Source organism: Cervus elaphus, chromosome 15, assembly GCF_910594005.1.
Source record: "Cervus elaphus chromosome 15, mCerEla1.1, whole genome shotgun sequence".
Classification (NCBI taxonomy): domain Eukaryota; kingdom Metazoa; phylum Chordata; class Mammalia; order Artiodactyla; family Cervidae; genus Cervus; species Cervus elaphus.
The window spans coordinates 93,245,839-93,265,577 of record NC_057829.1 but is presented as its reverse complement, the minus strand read 5'-3'; the positions used below and the strand labels follow the sequence as shown (position 1 = coordinate 93,265,577).

The window sequence follows — 19,739 nt, the reverse complement described above, 5'->3', positions numbered from 1 at the left end:
GAACTGAACTCAAATCTGCAGAAGGAAGGGACTAATGGAGACAAGAGCAGACGTAAATGCAACGGGGCGATCATTAGTTACCTGCTGATGTGCGCCCTGGGACAGCCCTGAAATCTCTGTGCCCCTGTGTCCTTATTTTGTAAAATAGAAAGTCATCTTCCCTCTGAAGTGTGTGAAAGCACTTTGTAAACTATGAGATCTTATTAAACTTACTTTATGTCAGACACATTTTCTGTTCTAAACAAACTGCCAAATAACTGTAAAGCCCACACCAGCCCTTTGGCAGACAGCCTGATAGAGTATGTGCTCAATAAAGTCCCTGATTTCAAAAAAGAAAAAAAACAGAGAAAGTCAATGAAATCAAACTTAGTCCTTTAAAAAGGTTAACAGAATTGGCCAACTATTGGCCAGACTAAGACAAAAAGAGAATGGGCTAACACAGTGCTGCAAGTCCTAGCCAGGGCAATGAGGCAAGAAGAGAAAGAACATCCAGACTGAACATGAAGCAGTAAGACCCCCGACGTGGAGAGGAAACCGTGTGCATATGTGATCCCAAAGGACCCACTGACGGTTACGGGAGCTAGCAAGCAACATCAGCTGAATCGCAGGACACAGACCAGCAAACAAAATCAGTTGTGTTTCTATACACACGGTGGCTTCCCTGGCGGCTCAGATGGTGAAAAACCTGTCTGCAGTGCAGCAGACCCAGGTTCAATCCCGGGTCAGGAAGATCCGCGGGAGGAGGGCCCGGCAACCCACTCCAGTATTCCTGCCTGCAGAATCCCATGGACAGAGGAGCCTGGTGGGCTACAGTCCATGGGGTCCCAAAGAGTCAGACACGACTGAGTGACTAACACTCATACATAAGCAGCGAACAGCCTGAATACAAAATTAAAGAAACGATCCCGTTTACAACAGCATAAAAATACTAAGGAAATAATTTAACCAGGAAGCTCAAGATGTGTGCACTGAAAACTGTAAAACATTCCCAGGAGCAGTGAAAGACCTTCATGAATGGAAAGACATCCTGTGTTTATGGATTGGGGGCTGTTAATAATGTTAAAATCCACTGGATCACAGAAAAAGCTAGAGAACTCCAGAAAAACTTCTACTTCTGCTTTATTGATTACGCCAAAGCCTTTGACTGTGTAGATCACAACAAACTGTGGAAAATTCTTCAAGAGATGGGAATACCAGACAACCTGACCTGCCTCCTGAGAAATCTGTATGAAGGTCAAAAAGCAACAGTTAGAACCCGACGTGGAACAACAGACTGGTTCCAAATAGTGAAAGGAGTACGTCCAGGCTGTATATTGTCACCCTGCTTATTTAACTTATATGCAGCGTACATCATGCGAAATGTCAGGCTGGAGGAAGCACAATCTGGAATTAAGACTGCCGGGAGAAATATCAATAACCTCAAATATGCAGATAACACCACCTAAGGGCAGAAAGTGAAGAGGAACTAAAGAGCCTCTTGATGAAAGTGAAAGAGGAGAGTGAAAAAATTGGCTTAAAACTCAACATTCAAAAAACTAAGATCATGGCATCTGGTCCCATCACTTCATGGCAAATAGATGGGGAAACAATGGAAACAGTGACAGATTTTATTTTGGGGGGCTCCAAAATCACTGCAGATGGTGACTGCAGCCATGAATTAAAAGATGCTTACTCCTTGGAAGAAAAGCTATGACCAACTTAGACAGCATATTCAAAAGCAGAGACAGTACTTTGCCAGCAAAGGTCTGTCTAGTCAAACTACGGTTTTTTCTGTAGTCATGTATGGATGTGAGAGTTGGACTATAAAGAAAGCTGAGCACCGAAGAATTGATGCTTTTGAACTGTGGTGTTGGAGAAGACTCTTGAGAGTCCCTTGGACTGCAAGGAGATCCAACCCGTCCACCCTAAAGGAGATCAGTCCTGGGTGTTCATTGGAAGGACTGATGCTGAAGCTGAAACTCCAATCCTTTGTCCACCTGATGCAAAGAACTGACTCATTGGAAAAGACCCTGATGCTGGGAGGGATTGGGGGCAGGAGGAGAAGGGGACGACAGAGGATGAGATGGTTGGATGGCATCACCAACTCGATCAATATGAGTCTGAGTAAAGTCTGGGAGTTGGTGATGGACAGGGAAGCCTGGCGTGCTGCAGTCCATGGGGTCGCAAAGAGTTGGACACGACTGAGCGACTGAACTGAACTGAACTGAATAATGTTAAAATGCTAACACTTCTTAACGTGCTCTCCAGATTCAGTGCAATCTCTACCCAAAGTCCAATGGCCATTTGTGCAGAAATGGAGAAAACTATTTTATTGTTAGTGTGAACCAGTGAAGTTGGTCAGTTGTGTCCAATTCTTTGGGATCCCATGGACTGTAGCCCACCACGCTTCTCCATCTATGGAATTTTCCAGGCAAGAATACTGGGGTGGGTTGCCATTTCCTTCTCCAGGGGATCTTCCCGACCCAGGGATCGAACCCAGGTCTCCTGCATTGCAGGCACACGCTTTACTGTCGGAGCTACCAGGGAAGCCTAATGTTAGTGTGGGATTTCACAAATGTCTTTATTTCTCGTCAGAAAGCCGCGGAGCTGGGTTGGGCGGACTCGGGGCTCAGCCCAGCAGGATGCGCGTGCTCTGTCCACAAGGGGCCAAGCAGCGCGCTCCTCCTGGGAGGTCCCAGGAGCTAAATCCTTGCTGCAGTTGGTGAAGCACAGGCGACTTTCCCGTCCTAGGGGGTCAGGATGCAGTGAAGCGATGCCCCTGGTGGTCCAGCGGGAAAGCCCCTGACAAGGATGCTTCTGGGCAGAGGAGAGGAGGGAGGAGGCTCCAGGGCAGAGTTCAATCCCCTGGCGGCCCTGGAGGGAAAGTCTCCAGCCCCGGACAGTTCCTCCTGGTCTCTGGGGCCCCCTCTGTCAGCCTCTGGTCTCTGGAGAAGGTCCAGGCCCATGGCACCTGCTGCCAGCCCCAGGCCAGGCTGGGCCAGAGAGAGCGGCTGGGCAGAGGGGCAGGCAAGTCTGAAGCAGGCGGCCCCCCCTTCTGACATCCACACCTGAGGGGGTGCGTGCCGGTGACCGAGGGATCCTCGGGGCCACCGCACTGGATGGGCGGCCCTCAGGCCAGGCTTTTTGTCCCAAGGGCAGCAGATGCTGGTGGGTGGGCGGCAGTGGTCCCCAGGAGGCACTGGGGGGGTGGCCTGTGAGTGTGACCCTGCAGCTGGGCTGGGCCCCTGCCCCCAGGACACAGCCCACAGGGCCAGCTGGGGCTAGCCGGGTTACATGAATTCGGAAGCCACTGTGTAAAACCACCGCTTGCTCTACCCCATTCTTCAAACCACCAGGCAGCTCTGCAATCAGTTTCAACTCCGGAAACAGAAACACATTTTGAGAGTGATTTTTAAACCTGGGGACCTGGGGCCTCCTTGGCAGGAGACAAGATGAAGAAATCTCGCCTCCCTGGCCCAAGCTGCAGCAGAAGCCACTGGCTCTGGTTGCCACGTGGCAACGCGTCTGCTCCACGTGAAAACCAGACAGTGTTGGGAACGGGGGTGGGGGTTGGGGTCACAATACTCACTTAAACAACAGCGTTTTTATCTGCCTCACCCCAGGCGCCTCTGCGGGGCTGGGGCTCGGGCTCACAAGGACCGACCAGAGGCCCCTCAAGTGCAAAGTCAGGAGGAGCCCGCTCGGGGGGCTGGGCCCCACGCACCCCCTGCCCCCCACAGGCCAAAGCCCAGGAGCCCCCGCTCCCCACAGGACTACCTGGGAGCAGCCGTGCCCAGGACCCCAGGCCAGGGCCCCAAACACCGCCCCCCGCCCCCCTCAGGAGTGCAGGCAGCCCCTGGCGGGCTGAGCGCCTGACGGCGGTCACCACATGTGCTCAGCCGGCGGCCAAGGCTCTCTGAGCTCAGGCAGTGGCCTGGAGATGGGCCGGGTGATGGCGCTGGGCAGCGGATGCCTGGGCTCCGGCCATGTAGGCCGATCTGGGCCTGGCTCCTGTCAATGGCCGATTTGGATTCAGTCTTGGTTCAGAGAATGGGAGGGCAGAGGCCAGCGAAACACGGATTGCCGTGGCCGGCTGCCTAGTGAGGGGCCGGCCTGTCCTGGTCTTAAGGAGCCGAGATTGCACCTCGGAATCTCCTGAGAGGCATTCCTGCTGCAGCCTAGACAGGAGGCTCCCAGGGTGTCCCAGGCCACGTTCAGGGTCCCCTGGGCGTCCCAGGCTGAGTTCGGGGTCCCCTGGGCATCCCAGGCTGAGTTCTGGGAGGAGGTCTGGAGGTCCCATTGGCCCCAGGCCTGGTCCCACCACATCCATCTCGAACCCTCCCGGTCCAAGGAGGAAACAGGGACAACCAGCTGAAGCAGGGCCCCAATCAAATCCGCATCCAGGTCGCGCGGTCACCTTGAGGTCGGGTCCCCTCTCTGCTCACCGAGACCGGTGAATAAACCAAAGCCAAGACCGGGGCCCTGGCCCAGCACAGAGCCATGTCCATGCCTGCCCACCTGCGGCGGGCGCTGACCCAGTCCCAGCCCGCCCCAACCCCGGCCACCTGGGCCTTTGATCACCCCTGGGCCCAGGCTTCCCTGTGGGCAGCTTGCCAAGACCCACTAGGAGGCCCAGGGCTGGGGGTCAGACACGCTCGGTACCTGAGCAGGGGCTGCTTGGGGTACGGCGGCTGGCCTGCCCCCGGGCACAGTGGGGCCTTCTTGGTCACCTGCTTGTAGATGTTCCTGGCGGTCACCCCGATCCACAGCAAAGTGGAGAGCGTGGAGTAGTGCAGCGTGATGCCCACCTGTGGGGACAGCCAGTGAGCGCCCGCCCGCCCGCCCGCCGGCGCCCGCCCGAGTCTGAGCCCCGACCCCGTCCCCCAGCGCCCCTGCCCCGAGTCTGAGCCCCGACCCCGTCCCCCAGCGCCCCTGCCCCGAGTCTGAGCCCCGACCCCGTCCCCCAGCGCCCCTTCCCCGAGTCTGAGCCCCGACCCCGTCCCCCAGCGCCCCTTCCCCGAGTCTGAGCCCCGACCCCGTCCCCCAGCGCCCCTTCCCCGAGTCTGAGCCCCGACCCCGTCCCCCAGCGCCCCTTCCCCGAGTCTGAGCCCTGAATCCCGTCCTGCTGCCCCCTCCCACATCCTCAGGAAACAGCTCAATAGCAGCAGGAACAGGGCCTGGCAGGGGCCCTGGGGTTCTTGGGGCAGACTCTGCGCTTCACAGGGGCTCAGGGCTCAGGGAAGACGCGTGGGAGGCAGGGATCCTGAGCCCGCTCTCCTCCGGCAGGGAGCTGTGGGCACGCCCCTGGCCTGGTCCTGCGGGGAGACTCCTCCTGCACGGGGGCCCTGTGGCTGTGTGGTCAGTGGGGCTCAGCTCCCGTGGAGCCTGCCAGAAGGGAGGGGCAGAGGCGTAGGGGTCTCCGGGATGCCGTCCTCGGGGATCAGAGGCTGAAGTTCACTCCTTGCCGGTCAGAGTCACTTGTTACTATGGAAACAGCCCCATCACCTGTGGCTGCTCCGCTTTAGCTAATTGGGTGTTCATTCTGCACCCGTCTTCACCATCCGATTCTGTAGAATGAAGCTACCTTTGAAGTAATGACCTGACGTTTTGTGATGACAAGTAAAATATGGCTGTGACTGTAAGGATGTCAGTGTTTAAGGAATACAGAGATTCTCTAAACAAAGGTAACATCGCACCGTTGTAAGGATTTACCAAATGCAGAGTTCAGCTTCAACTTGTGAGAAAGCCCCGTAAGGACGGGTGGGACTGTTGTGAGAACACTGGGCTGTGTTTCAGTCGCTGCCCGCGCGGGGGAGCGTCCAGGCCTTCTCTCTGCACGGCCTGGGCCTCGTGCCTGGGAGCAGGAGCCCGCCATCCCTGCGGCCTGGCCGAGAGGAGGGGGTGGACGTGAGATGCATCCCCGGGGTAGAACCTGGGCTGGCCCCACCCCCGCCGTCTTCCCAAGCGCCTGCGGACCGCGCCAGCCCGCGGGAGATGGGAAGGCCGAAACGGCAGGATCTCCCAGACGCCAGCCTCAGGTGGACACGCGCAGAGGTCGCCGCAGGGTCGTCACGCCGGCGTCCCCACGGCCCTTGAGCCGCGGTTTCCGCGGGCCGTGGGGCCGCCGGTGCGCGTGGCATCGCAGCTCCGCGCGGCGCGCATCTCTGGTCCCATACGACCACCTCTCCTCTCCAGCCCCCAGCTCTGGGCCACGAGCGCCCGTCACGGCCCTGGGGCGTGTTTCCCTGTGACGCCCGCCAGGGTGGGGGCGCTGCTGGCTGTGGGCGCCAGCGTTGAGCCCAGGTGGTGGTGAGCTGGCAGTGGGCATCATGGGCCAGGCTGGCTGCCGGCCAGGGCGAGACCACACTGGGGCTGATGAATCGTCCCCTGTGATGGGGGCAGCGGGGCGCCCGGTGTCTGCAGCCGGCAGTGCGGGCAGCTGTGAGGGTTCAGCCTGAGCGGGCCCAGAGGCGGGGGGTCCCCGCCCGGACACTCAGGGCTCTGCCTGCGCAGACGTCTGTCTGGTCCAGGCTCTCGGGGGCTGGACGACACTGGGAAGACGGTCCGCTCTCCTCCGGCCGCCGCCTGAACGTTCATTTCACTCAGAAGCACCCTCACAGATGCGCCTAGAAGGATGTTTGACCGAATGTCTGTGCGCCAGGGCCAGTCAGCTTGACAGGGGACAGTGAGCTTCACACCTTCCAACCGACTCGCCTCTGAGCTGTGCCCCGGCGTCCCTCTCCTCCGGCAAGGGTGGGGTCCACGGTCACGGCCTCCCGGCCCCGCACCTGTTCTCCTGACCGTTCCTCCCGGTGAGCCTGGCCTGTCTGCAGCAGGTCCTCTGCCGAGTCTTGTCCTCTCTGCCCCACGCCCGGTCAATGCTCATCTTCAAGGGAGCGAGTGAAGCTCCAGTTCCTTCTGGAAGCGTGGACTCGGAGCTGAGCTGCTCCCGAGGGGAGGCTGTCACCACGAGGTGACCGAGTGTGTCTCGCACGAGCGGGGCTTCTGAGGCGCTCCAGGCCCATCTGCCCCCGCCCATGACACACTCAGGGGCCCAGCCTGCTGGCCTGGCCTGGCCTTGGCTGCCGCAGGGACACCTGGCCCCCGAGCCTCTGTCTGGGCAGGAGGCTTGGGGACAGGTCCCGGGTTGGGGGCTCCCGGGGCTGTAGGGATTGTGATGACTAGAGGCGCTGGGGGGCGGCGGCCCTAGGTCCCAGGTCTCCCCCGCAGGGTCCCCGCACATGGGGCGCCGGTGCAAATGTGGACATAACGGTAACAGTCCATTTTACTGCTTCCAGACAGCTCCGCATCTCAGCAGGTGTTCAGAGGCGGATGGCAAATTGGATTTCCCGGAGCTCCCCCAGGGGTGTTTCCGCGCTATCAAGAGACCTCCAGGAGCGTGTCCGCCCCACATGTGGTTCAGGGATGTGCTGGTGACTTTTCTGCCAGGGACCGGAGCAGGTGCAGAGTTGGCTTCCCGGTGGGACGGCTGACATCCACACGCATTTGTGCAAAGCTGACCTCTCTTCTGTGCTCAGGAGCCTGGTGGTGCTGGGAACTGGGCCCTTATATCCTGCCACACGGGCCGGGCACCTTGCTCGCAGGGGGGAGCGTGTGGGGGCCGGAGCTCACAGGCAGTTCCACCCGAGGCACCCCTGCCCAGTGGGAGCAGACTCTTGCCCTCCGACGCCCAGGAGTTGCCAGCAGCTGCCGTTGGTGCTGAAGGACAGGTCAGTTCGTGTGGACAGAGGGGGGCACATGTGTACCCAAGATCAGCGGGCACACTCGGGGGCCAGGGAATCGGGCTGAGGCAGCCCCATGGCTGTCGACATACTCTTGCTGAATTCACACAACCAAGGCCACAAGGGGAGCGTGTGAGGTCATGGTGGGTGCTGGTCTGGACACTTTCTCCATGTGGTCCCGGCAGATGGACACCCACCAAATGAGTCCTTGGTGAGAGGCCCTGTGGTCCATGGGGAAGCCCCCACATGGCCCCTGATGAGTGCTGGAGGTGTCTGCTGGGAGGGGACTGTCCATCTAGAGGGGACTGTATCCCTGGAGGGGATTGTCCGCCAGGCTGAGCCGAGGCCAGGTGTAGGTGGGCTGGTGAGAGGCTGGGGGGAGAGAGCAGAGGGGCCTCGAAGTCCAACTGCATGGACCCTGGGCCTTTGTCCTTGACTCGCAGCTGACGGAGGGGCCTCTCTGGCTCTGTCAGGACCAGAGTGTATCTCATATGCCCCCCTTTCTTTTTTGGCTTCTCTGCGAGGTTTGTGGGATCATTTCCCAACCAGGGATCAAACCCACAACCTCTGCAGTGGAAGCTTTGGAGTCTCACCCACTGGACCACCAAGGAAGCCCCTTTCGCCTCCTTCTAAGAAAGGCCAGACAGGGGCCATGGGGTGGAAAGAAGACCCCTGAGACTTCTTTTCCCAAAGGCCCCCACTCACCCAAGAGGGCCAGACCTCCCAGTCAGCGTGAGACCACGGCGTGCCACGGGGGGGTGGGCGCGCCCAACCCCTGGTGACCCAGCAGTGAGGGCGCGCTGTCCCTGGTGAGGAGCTGTGACCTCAGGGCCCGGGACTCTCACCTGGGCCGGGGGAGCAGGCCCAGCCCCTGAACTCCTGCCCATTCATTTGCAGGAGAGGCAGGCCAAATCCCTACTTCTGCAATCAGCCAGTTTGTTCGAAATTGACTGTATTGTTAACATGTCACCAGGGCCTTGGAGAAAACTGGTCCCATTGGAAAATAAACTAAATAACGTGATCCGGCGCTGAGCAGATCGGTCAGACTCACAGCGGGGAGAAACTGATACAGACGCACTGGGTGCTGCAGAGTCCCCGTCAGGAGAAGCCCCTGGACAAACGCTCGCGTGTTATTTCACACCCCGGACGATCATCACGGATCTCCCCCTTGGCCGGAGTCGATAAGCACGTCAGACCTGGCAGCGAATGAAGACAGCACTCACCGCCTGGCACAGGGTCGGGAACCTGGTGCGGTTGATGCCGCCCGCAAAGGCGGAGAAGGTCAGCGCCGCGTGGAGACAGAAGTTCAGGAGGGTGTGCCGGCCAGGGCGGCTGATCCGGATGGCGCTGCAGGGTGAGACCGCGGTCAGGAGCCGCCTCCCGGGGCGGGGCGCGGTGGGGCGGGGGGCGGGGCGGGGGCAGGGACAGCCTCGGCAGCACAGGCCACGCCCCATCCAGCGGGGACTGGGCGGAGGCCTCGGGTGGACGGGGACGGGCTGGGAACAGCACGCCAGGGCGACCGGGCCGGGCGCGGATGGATGGACTTGCCGTCCACTCTAGCTTGTGGCCTCGGGTGCTTGGTGTAAAGTCACCCTGGGAGGCTGCGCCCGGATGTCTCCGGTTGTCAGACAAACAATGACTTAGAGGCTCTGGGACGTCACGACTCGTCCGAGGTCTCGGGGGGAAGGTGGGGGTGAAGCCGGTCTGGCTTCGTCTTTCCCCGGACAGGGTTCCTCGTGTCTGATCAGAGTCTGTACCTTGGGAGGAGGCTGTGGCTGGACCCCGCAGCAGTGACTGCCACAGAGGGCGCTGCTTGTGATGGAGTCCACGCCCAGGGCTAGCCTGGCAATGTGCCTGCGGCTGTGACTGCGACCACAGCTTCTCTGCGGCCTCGGTCACACTCAGGCCTCTACCTGTGACCCTGGCCTGCGATGTGCCCAAGCTCCTTCCCTGACCAGTTAGGACCGTGGCCTAGGCTCTGCCCGTGGTCTGGACCCTGATGGCGGCCGGGACCCCTCCTCACATTTCCCAGGTCATCTTTGAGGGACGTAGAGAACCCATTGGACTCCCCTGTGGACGGCCGGCCCAAGGCACGGCTGCTCCGAGGCTTGGGCTGCTACTCTGACTTCCTTGGGGCGCGGCTGTTGGGGCCCTTGGAGGAAGAATGCATGTCACCTGATGGGATGAGAACGTGAGGCCTGGGATGTTCGTCCCCAGCACTCAGCCACCCTCGGCTGCCAGGACCACCCGGGCCTGTGAGGCACCCTCTGGGGACCCCTTTCTACAGGAGGACGGGGCGGGGGGCTCGCCCTTGAAGGCGGAGGGGCCTCACCTCTGGTGGACGATGTAGGTGGCGGCGGAGGCCAGCAGACAGAGCAGCATGACGGCCGTGCAGGCATACACCACGGGGTGCAGGAGCTCCCCTGGGGCCGGGGGCGGGGAGAGGACCGTCCTCAGATCCTGGAAAGGACACGGGACGCACCGCGTGACCGGCGTGGCCAGGCGCTCCCGGGACCGGCGTCCGCCCCGCAGGGTCCCGGAGGCGAGTACTGCACCAGGAGGAGACTTGCTGGGAATGCCTGGGGCAGGGGCAGGGCCCCAACCAGGGGAGCGCTCGGGGCAGAGGTCCCCAGCGCCCCGCTCAGCCGCGGGTGTCCCCGTGGGCTCTGACGGCCACCTCCCCAGGTGCAGCGCCCTGCTGGGCCGGGGGTGGGCCCGCCAGCCTCCCTCCAGCCTGGGGGTGCGGTCACCCGGAGACCACTGCTTCCTTCTGTCCCAGGGGCGTGGGTCTTCTGGAGCCCGCTGCCTTCAGATGCACCTGACGGCACCGCCCCGCGAGGCGCCCGTCGGGTTGCCCCCAGTCCCCTCTGTGGGCCGCGTACCCACTGACGTGCTGCCGGGAAGGTCTCCCAGGAGAGTCTGTCAGGTCTCAGTAATCCTGTCCGGCGTGAAGCCGCCCCAGACCCCGTGGCGTCCCGCCTCCACTGCGCAGCACACGAGAGCCCTGCCGTGGGCAGCATCCTGCAGCCCAGGGGCGCTGGGCTTCAGGGACCCGGCTCGGGTCAGACGCAGTCCCAGGGCGGCCCTGACCCGGAGGGGCCGGAGCCCTCGTGAGAAGGGGAACAGCAGGAGAGGCCGCAGCAGCACGAGGAGGTGCCGTCTACACGGCGCGGAGCAGCCCTGGGGACGCCAGCCTCAGGCCCTGCGTCCTCCACGGCCAGCCTCCCAAGCTTGGAGGAGGAGGCGCTGTCTACACAGCGAGGAGCGGCCCTGGATGCCAGCCTCAGGCCCCGCATCCTCCATGGCCAGCCTCCCAAGCTTGGAGGAGGAGGCGCTCTCTACACGGCAAGCAGCGGCCCTGGCGGATGCCAACCTCCCGAGCTGGGAGGAGGAGGTGCCATCTATATGGTGAGGAGCAGCCCTGGGGGACGCCAGCCTCCTGGGCTGAGAGGAGGAGGTCTGTCTACACGGCAAGGAGCGGCTTCGGTGATGCCAGCCTCCTGGGCTGTGGGTTGAGCCTCCTGCTCTTGGGACTTTGCCATGGGCCCCGCGGGGACAGCCTCTGCCCGTGGAGTAGGCGCTCTGGTCCCCACTGCCCAGGTCAAGGGCAGGGTCTGTGCTCCACACTCCGAACCTGCTGCCCTCCTGGCGCGGCCCCAGGGGATGTGCTGGGCTCTGGAGGGCACGCTGGGGGCCAGGCTGGGCCTGCAGAGGGCTGCCCAATAGCCCCGTGTGGAGACCGCTGTGGAGGGCTGCATGGCGGCCCCGTGAGGCCACCTGCGCTGCCCTGGCTGCACCCGCAGGGATGATACTCAGGGTTGGGCTCTGCCGCCGTGCTGGCCCTGCTCCCCAGACCGCAGTGTCCGAGGCTGAGGCGCCTGCCCCTGGCAGAGCGGGCAGTGAGGCGGCTGACAGCGCCTCCAGGCTGCAGTGGTGGGGGACAGAGCGGCACCCCGAGAAGGCCTCGGCCTGTCCACAGCGGGAGGCAGGAACCTGCTCTTCTCAGGCTCAGGCTGCTTCTCTCCTGATGGACGTTTCTCAGCCCAGAGGGGCGGAGGCCTGGCCAGCCAAGGCTGAGCTCTGAGCAGCCACTCCGGGCCCAGCCCAGCCCCTGCTGCCTGACTTTGCTCCGATGCAGAGACTTGGGTGAAAAGGTCTCTGTTGCCGTGGCAACAGTGGATGGAATTTGGTCCCCTGGGAACAGGCACTGGGGGGCACAGGTCCAAGGGGACCTCGGCGTCTGGCGGCCCAGGGGCCCAGCGGACGAGTGAGGCAGGAACAGCGCCTGTCCCAGAGCAAGCGGGTGGCCGGGAAGGTGCTGTGCTGCTCGCAGACCCCGGACTGGACACGCGCTGTCCGCCAGCCCCAGTCCTGACCATCCACGGGCCCCGAGGGCCCCTGTCTGGGGTGCATGGTCTCAGCAGGACGTGGCTGAGCTCAGAAGAGAGGCAGCCGGGGGACACGGGCCTCAGAATGACGGGGGAGCTGGCTGCGTGTCCCTGGAGACCCCGCTCCAGCACTGGGAAGGCGGTGTCCCGAGGGGCTACGGTTAGACCCCAGCAGGACTCAGCCTGCACCCAGAGGAGCCACTTCTGAAGGCACGGAGGCCGTTGGGCCCGTCCTGCAGCTGGGAGTCTGCACCTAGGCGAGGGGCCTCCCGACAAGGGCTGGGAGGGCTCCTGGTGGAGAGCGGATGCCTCACGAGGGGGCGGTGGGGCAGACGCCAGTGCCGGGGTCTCACCTTCCGGGCATTGGGCTCCCACCGGCAGCCCACCCCTGGGGCCCCACATGTCCCAAATTCTGAGCATCTCCGTCGGGTGAGGGCGGGAAGGGGTCCGGTGCCCAGGAGTCCCGCAGCATTTCTGCATCTGCCAGGCTCCATGGGCGCTGACCTCCTGCCAGATACAGCTCACCGAGAACGTCAAGGAGAGGCAGGTCTTCTCGGTCAAACCCTGATACCAAAGGGTCTTTTCTTCCCGGAGTCCTCAGCTGTGACAGTTTGGGTTCAGGTCTGATGGGGCTCTGGGGGCGTCCCCGGGCCTATGAGTGAGGTTCCTCTCACGGGAGACGACGGTTTGCCCCTCCGGTGACATCCTCACGGGCTGAGGCTGCCTGACCCATCATGGAGGCACGCCGGGGCCTGTTTCTGGTCTCACATCTGCACGTGAGAGCCGCTGCGGGTCTGGCCCGGTCCGTTCTCCCAGGGACCCAGTCAGGACCCACGCCCTCACGTCTCGCCCAGAGCTGAAGGGCCCAGGTGGGGCCACCCTCCCTGGGGGCTCACAAGTCCCTTCCCCACCTTCTCTGGGCGCCGTCACTGCCTCTCAAGACTGAGGTCAGACCTCCAACTCTTGTCTGGGGAGGCAGGGACGCAGGGTTGAGCAAAGCAAGCGTGTGCTTCTGGGTACAGCGTCCTCCGGGTGGCCTGACAACCACCTCTGCAGAACGCCAGCCCAGCTGGGCTGCGACGGGGGAGCCTCTGCAGGGCCTGGACTTGCGGCGGAGAGCTCCCCTCCAGGGCACACTAGCTGCCAGATTCTGTCCACATGGGGAGACCCCTTTCTGCTGTGCCTAGGAAGAGCCAGGAGTGCTTCTCCCGCAGCAGGAAACCATCTGGGAGCATCCGTTCTGGACACAAAGGCGCTTCCTGGGCACGACGCCCACGCGGCCTTGGAGCAACCCCGAGGTCACCCCACCTTTGCACCCCTCCTTTCCATCTGTGGGTCCAGTTTTGAGGCTTCGTGTGGTGGTGTGGGGTCTTCGACCGCCAGCAGCAGCACCCACAGTATATGCTTCGGGAGAGACAGAGATTCGATTCCGCTTGGCCTCCTGTTTCCGTTTCCTTCTCCAAATCAGACTTGTCAACCGTGCTTTCTACATTTTTAGAGGTGACATTTAAAATTCAAACTAGGTAATGCAAATGGCGATGCATTTTATATTTTAAAGTTCACACATGTATAAGTGCCTCTCAGAAGAATCCACTCTGCAAGCATTCCACCAGCAAAACCCTTATGAGTGTCCAGCACCTGGTCAGGTGGCACCCGATCGGTAAGGCCCGCGGAGGCCGTGGGGCCGGCTGTGTGCTAGGACCAGTGACCGCCGATGGAGCGTGGGCCTCTGGGCCGAGAGGCCGAGAGGCATCCAGAGAACCCAGCGAGGAAGGGAGGCGAAGCAACCCCGGCCTTCTTGTAGACAAGGCGGCCCACCAACCGCTGAGAGCCATGGGCCTGCCCCAGCTGCGGGGCCAGGGCTCACGATCCCACTCACATCTTCACCCACAGGACGGCCAGCCGAGGCCACAGTGGGGTGTCGAGGCCACAGAGGGCTGTGTCCAGGTCGCGGTGGGGTGTCTAGAGGCCATGGCAGGGATGTGTACAGGCCACGGTGGGGTGTCGAGGCCACGGTGGGGGGTGTGCAGGCCACGGTGGGGTCGTCCTGAGGACCTGGGCTCCGCTGCCCTGTGGCACCCGCAGGCTCTGAGCAGTGGTCCCGGGGCAGCTGTCCCCGCGGTCTGGCTTGCATTCCCCTTTCATTTACGTCTTACTACGATTTGACTTGGATGTGTCCTCTCTGGTATGTTCTGCAATCACACACATCGGGATGTGGAGAAAGACAAGAAGACAGGAGGAAGACTTCAGGTCAGGCGTCTCCTGTCTGATCACATGAGGCGAAGTGGCCTCTCCAGGCTGCGGGTCAGACTGTCTCTGGGCGTCCATCCTGTGCGCTCAGACGTCCAGGCTGGGCCCGTGGGCAGCTGGAGGCAGGCAGGACAGGCCCTTCCGCCTGGTGTCGTCCCGACCCAGACGCTCCCGTGGGGCCTGGGGCCCCTCGTCTGCTGACCCATCCCTCCTCCCCGAGAGAGTCCTGGGAGGGCAGGAGTCTGCCCATTCGGGGCACACCATCCTGACAGGGCGCTCACCGGTGTGCGGCGTCAGCTTTTGAGGGTGTGTGGGCTGGCTGCACGACGAGGAACTCTGAAGAAAATACACTGAGAACTACCACAGGCTTCCTTTCGGACTGAGGGTCATGTGCCTTGAACAGTCCCCACCAAGGGGAAGCAGCAGGGGGCGAGACACTCTGAGAGGTGCAGGCAGGTGCCTACGATGTTGGAAGCTGAAATACCGGCCTGAAGGGGACGCGGCAGGCGGGAGGGACTCACTCGCGCTTGGGGAGCTGCAGGTGTGGTGGGCGGGTCAGCTGAGCCAGGGCTCAAGCCTCTCAGGTCTGGCTGGGTCCCCCCGGCCTGGAATGGGGCCCCTGGACGCCCTGCAGGCTCCATACCTCCCACCGCCTCTCGGCTCCGGCTTCCTGGCCTCTGCCCTGCTGGTCTCTCTGGGGTTTTATGTCCATCCTTCTTGGAGGAACGTGGGTGCTCCTGTGTGCACTGGGGCCCCCGCATGGGGTCTGGCTTTGTGGGGGCCTCTTACCCTGTCCTGGCCCTGCGGGACCCAGCGAAGTTCAACCCTGCTCAGAGCCAGCGGGGCTCCGCCAGGCTCTCCTCGGAGCCAGGACAGGCCAGGCGCCGCCACTGAGCGGGGTCCCCAAGGTGCTCGGGCCCCAGGGTCAGTGAGCTCACCCTCCGGGCCACGCTCGAGACCGTGGGGCTGTGGGAAGCACACGCGCTAGTCCCGCCGCCCAGCCAGTCCCTGGCGACAGGTGTGGCCGGAGAGCAGTGCCTACAGGACCGCCGGACGCTGCCCGCGGGAAGGACACAGCACCCGGCCGGAACGGTTTTCACTCCCCTTCCAGATCCTGTGTTCCCTGGGAGACCGCGTTCTCTGCGGTGACGGTGCGGATCGCGGGGCTGCGCAAAGGGGAGTGTGGACGGGGCCATCGCAGGAGCAGCAGTGCAGGTGGACGCTGTGAGCCCCAGGACGAGGGTCAGGGCCCCGAGGGCCGGCGACGGGGCCCAGCTTGGCCCGTGGAGGTCAGGCTGCAGGGTGCAGGCCCCCAGCCCCCAGGGGTGTCCGCCGTCCCGTCAGCCCCGAGGGCGCACAAGAAGCTTGCTTGAAGGCGGCACGGGCTCCAGCAGGCCTGCCCGCAGACACTGAGGACTCAGCAAGGTTCAGACATGGCCGCAGTCTCACTCGGGGCCTGGAGTCGGGGCAGCCGACCGCCGGGGCCAGGGCCGGGCAGGTGGCTGGAGGGACAGCCTGGGTATGGGGCCAGAGCCGACGGCTGGCCGGCTTTCCTCCCCACGGCCCCCAGGGCCCTCGAGCAGCTGCCCCGCGGGCTCCCAGACACGTCAGGAACGTGCTCGCGCCACACCCGCAGGCTTGGGCTTGGGTGCAGCCGCTCCTTTCAGGAACGCTCCCCAGTGTGAACGTGACTTCTTAGGACTGGAACCAGTGAGCCAGTAGATCCAAGCTCTCTGGACAAGGGCACCCCAGCTCTTCCTCCCGTCGTAAACTGGCCCACGTGGCATGGGTGGGAGCTGGGGGCCGGGTGTGGATGGGCTGGCGGTGAGGAAGGCGTTTAATGGGTCAGAGAGGGTCAGAGACAGAGGCAAAGCCGGGCCTGACACTGGGGCACCTGGACTGGCCACTGTGGGGCCCCAGGGGCAGTGCTGCCCCACCCCCGGGCAGCTCAGTCCAGCTTTTGTCTGCCGATGACGGGACCCAGATTGCGAATTAGGATCTGAATTCCAGGAGGCGGAACTTCAAACACGGCCAGACCAAGGCCCTGGCTGTGCTGGGGTGCACCCGTGGGGCAACAGGTGCGTTCGGAGCTGGGGGCCTGGCCGGGGGCCCCGGGGTGCACACCGCCCGATGCTCGAGAGGCAGGTGCCGCCCGCTCGCAGCCTCTGAGCCCTCGAGATGATGCTGACCTTCAGCAAAAGGCATCGCTCTTGTTTGGACATTTCAGATCCAATGGGAGGAGAACGAACAAGGAGCTAGGACAGCCCCTGCTTGTGGAGGCTCAGGTCTGCACCCTCAGCCCAGACTGGGGCCCGAGCCCCGGCCGTGGGGGTGCCGTCCTCGGCCATCGGCATTCTCTGCACGTGCCGGCCGCTGCCCGTCACAGGAGGGCACAGTGTGTCCTTTACTGGAATCCAAACCGCCAACGACCGCAGGGAAGCGCCCCGGGCCTGCAGGCCGAGCCCCCTGTGCTGGAGAGGGGCCTCCATGCTGGCTGCCTGTGCCGCTGAAGCCCACCCACGTCCCCTGCCTTGCGTTTGCCAACTTTCCGATGGGAAGGGCTGCAGTGGGAGGGAGGGCCGTGCGCAGGGCCTGGGGCCAGGAGAGGGCGGGACCCCAGCGCCCCCCAGGGGCCCCCAAGCCTGGGGTCAGAGAGGTTTTCACAGGTGGCAGGCCAGGCCAGGGCAGGCCGCCACCTCCCCTGACTCTGATTCAACATTGCAGCATGCCACTAATTAGTATGATCTCCGCGAGCCGCCGCTGAAGAGCCGCCGCGAGGCAGCAGCCAGAGGCCCCCGGCACGGCCCCGCCCCCCGGGCGCCTCGCTGCAGGACCCACCGGCGCCCCCACCCAGAGGAGCGCACAGCAGCTCGCGTGCCTGCGGGTGGGGGGCGGGGCTGAGCCCCACCGCCGTGTACTCACCATGGGCACAGCGAAGTTACTGAAGTGTGAGCAGGGGTGGAACGGCCCGGCCGCCTATGTCGCTCCCTGCTCCCCGCCAGCCTCCATGGCCGTCCGGAAGGTCAAGTTCCCCTGCAGGGGCCGCGGGGTCGAGCCCTGGGCGACCGCGGCGATGGGGTGGGTGCGGGGGGAGAGGCCGCCCCCATCTGTGAAGACAGGGAAGGCCAGGTGGTGGGGGTCCTCCCTGCATCTCCCACCCCCCTCTCCCCCCAGGCAGCCCCCTCTTCCCCCGCAGCAGCAGCAGTGCCTCCCAGAGTCTGCCCCGCTCTGGGCTCCTCTTGCCCTGGCCAGCCTGTTGGAGTGTCCGGCTCCGGGCGTCTGGGTCGGGCAGAGGCTCGGGGACGACCCGGGGCTTGAGGGGCCTTGGAGAGATGGTGCCCCTGGGAGCGCTTCCTTCTCCATATTTAAAAACCAGCCTCCGCTCGCCATCCAGCGCAGGACTCTCAGCCCAGTCTCAGGCTGCAAGAGTCACGTACAGCATGTCTGTCAGCTCAGCCAACAGGCTCCAACGATCCCCCACGAGCAGCCAGACCCGGGCAGGCAAAGCCTCTGCTGCCTGGATGCGGCCAGACCTTGCGGGCTGGCCTCTCCCCACACAGCCCTGTTTCCCTGGTGGCTGGGCTCCATCAGAGGAACCCAAAGTTGTTCAGAATCTGCATTTGCAAGAGCAGGCACAGCCGGCCCCTGACAGGCTCTGATGCCCCCGGGGGGCGGCCTGGGGAGTGGATGCTGCGGCCGGAGGGCTCCGACCTGCCCCCCACCCCCAGCCGTGTCCTGCTGCCTCCTTGTGGGGAGGGGGCACCTGCGTGCGGACCCTGGAGAAACGCAGCCCAAGTTCTCACCTATTTTGGCGAAAAGAGCTGGAGTGGCCGCAGTCCTGTGCTTCCCGCTGGCGGAGAGGTGGGGCGCGTTCCCGGGTCTGGGGAGCCGTTGTCCATCCCAGGGGCAGAGCGCCGGCTGGAGAGTGGAGTTATCAACAGATTGCAAGACCGCAGCCCGGCCGGCCCGGCCTGCCCGGGGTGAGCCAGAGCCAGGAGCACACGCTTGCCGCCTTTCTCAGCGGGCGGCTTCCCGAACTCCGCGCGAGGATCGCCGGCGGCCGCTGCGCCTGCCCCCGCGGGCGGGCGACGGCCGGGGACGGGCCGGTCGGAGGCAGAGCCGTAACCATGGGGACGGGGGAGGCGCTGACGCGCGCGCGGCGGCTCCCTGCGGCAGCGGCGATGGTTCTTTCCAGCCAGCCCGCCGGCCCAGGCTCCGCAGAGCCGATTTAAAGAGACAACCGGCGGTTTCGCCCTCGCTGCCAACAGAAGGGACAGCTCCCATCAAAACACCCCCTGGGGGAGGCGGAGAGCGGGGTGGGAGCTCTGGTTATTCCGGCAGGAAGCGCCTGTCCCTCTAGGACTCTGGGAACACGAATAGGAACAAGGAAATTGATTTCAGAGTTTTCACAGTTCTTGTATTAAAATATTCTCAAATCCAAAGATGGCCTTAGCGAGGTGAGCCCACAGTGCATCCCTGTGAGTCAGCAGGTGGTCCTGCCGTGTCCACGTGCCTCGGCTGTGCAGAAAGAGCCCCCGCCCCCGCCCCCAGACCCATGCCCAGTCCAGGGTCCCAGATCCTGCCCGGAGCTAGGGCTGGTGACAGGGCTCCCAGAAGAAAGCTGAGCAGGCGGGGGGGAGGGTCACAGGGGTCCTGCCTGCAGGGCGTGGGGGTCGGGGGCACCGCTGGCCAGAGGGTCTCTGAGTGGGGTATTCCCACCCTCCTGCCCTGTGTCCCATCAACATCCCCAACGCTTCTGTCCCCAGAGTGCTCGCTATTCCCATTGACCCTCTGTAACGGATCCTGAGCTTCAGCTGAGGGACAGAGACCCCCGAGGGGTGAAGGGTCATCTAGCCACCCAGTGGGTGCCAGATGGACACCAGATGGACAGGTGGACACAGGTCAGCTCGCTACTGCTGCCGGGCCCCCAGCCCTGAGATGAAGGCCCACCCTGGAGTGGGGTGCTCCTCTGCAGCTCTGGCCACAGACTGTCCAGGGAAGGGGCTGGTGGACACAGATCAGCTCACTACTGCCCCCGGGCCCCCCAGCCCCGAGATGACGGTCATGGGGCCAGGCGTCCAGGAGGCAGGCGGGGCATTAGGAGGAGGCCCCGGAGCTGACCCTCTGTCCCTGCGCCCTGGCCGCAGGTGGAGACCCACCTCGGAGCAGGGGGGCGGAAGCAGAGGTCACTTCCAGGCGGTGCTGGAGGGACGCAGAGGGCGGGGTCTGGGCGTGGTTGCCGCCTGGTGGGGGAGGCCTGGAGAAGCCCCTCCAAGCTCAGGCCTCAGCCCCAGCCTGGGGCCCGTGGGCTTCAGGGCAAAGGCTGGTCAAGCCCAGGGGTGCCGGTGGGTGCACGGAGCGCTCTGGGGGCTCTTCGGGC

General features: G+C 63.5%; 1 protein-coding gene across 1 annotated transcript in view; it reads right to left on the bottom strand.

The window, feature by feature from the left end:
• ADGRA1 (adhesion G protein-coupled receptor A1) overlaps positions 1 to 18,501 on the bottom strand; it is a 34,753-nt gene extending 16,252 nt beyond the window's left edge. The window contains exons 1-5 of the mRNA XM_043926706.1: positions 18,163 to 18,501; positions 17,282 to 17,466; positions 10,054 to 10,181; positions 8,945 to 9,068; positions 4,642 to 4,787 (exon numbers count right to left, since the gene is read on the bottom strand). Of these exons, the coding sequence (XP_043782641.1) occupies positions 4,642 to 4,787; positions 8,945 to 9,068; positions 10,054 to 10,181; positions 17,282 to 17,284 (401 nt within the window). The 5' untranslated portion in view covers positions 17,285 to 17,466; positions 18,163 to 18,501. The remainder of the gene's footprint in view (positions 1 to 4,641; positions 4,788 to 8,944; positions 9,069 to 10,053; positions 10,182 to 17,281; positions 17,467 to 18,162) is intronic.
• Positions 18,502 to 19,739: the final 1,238 nt, after the last annotated feature.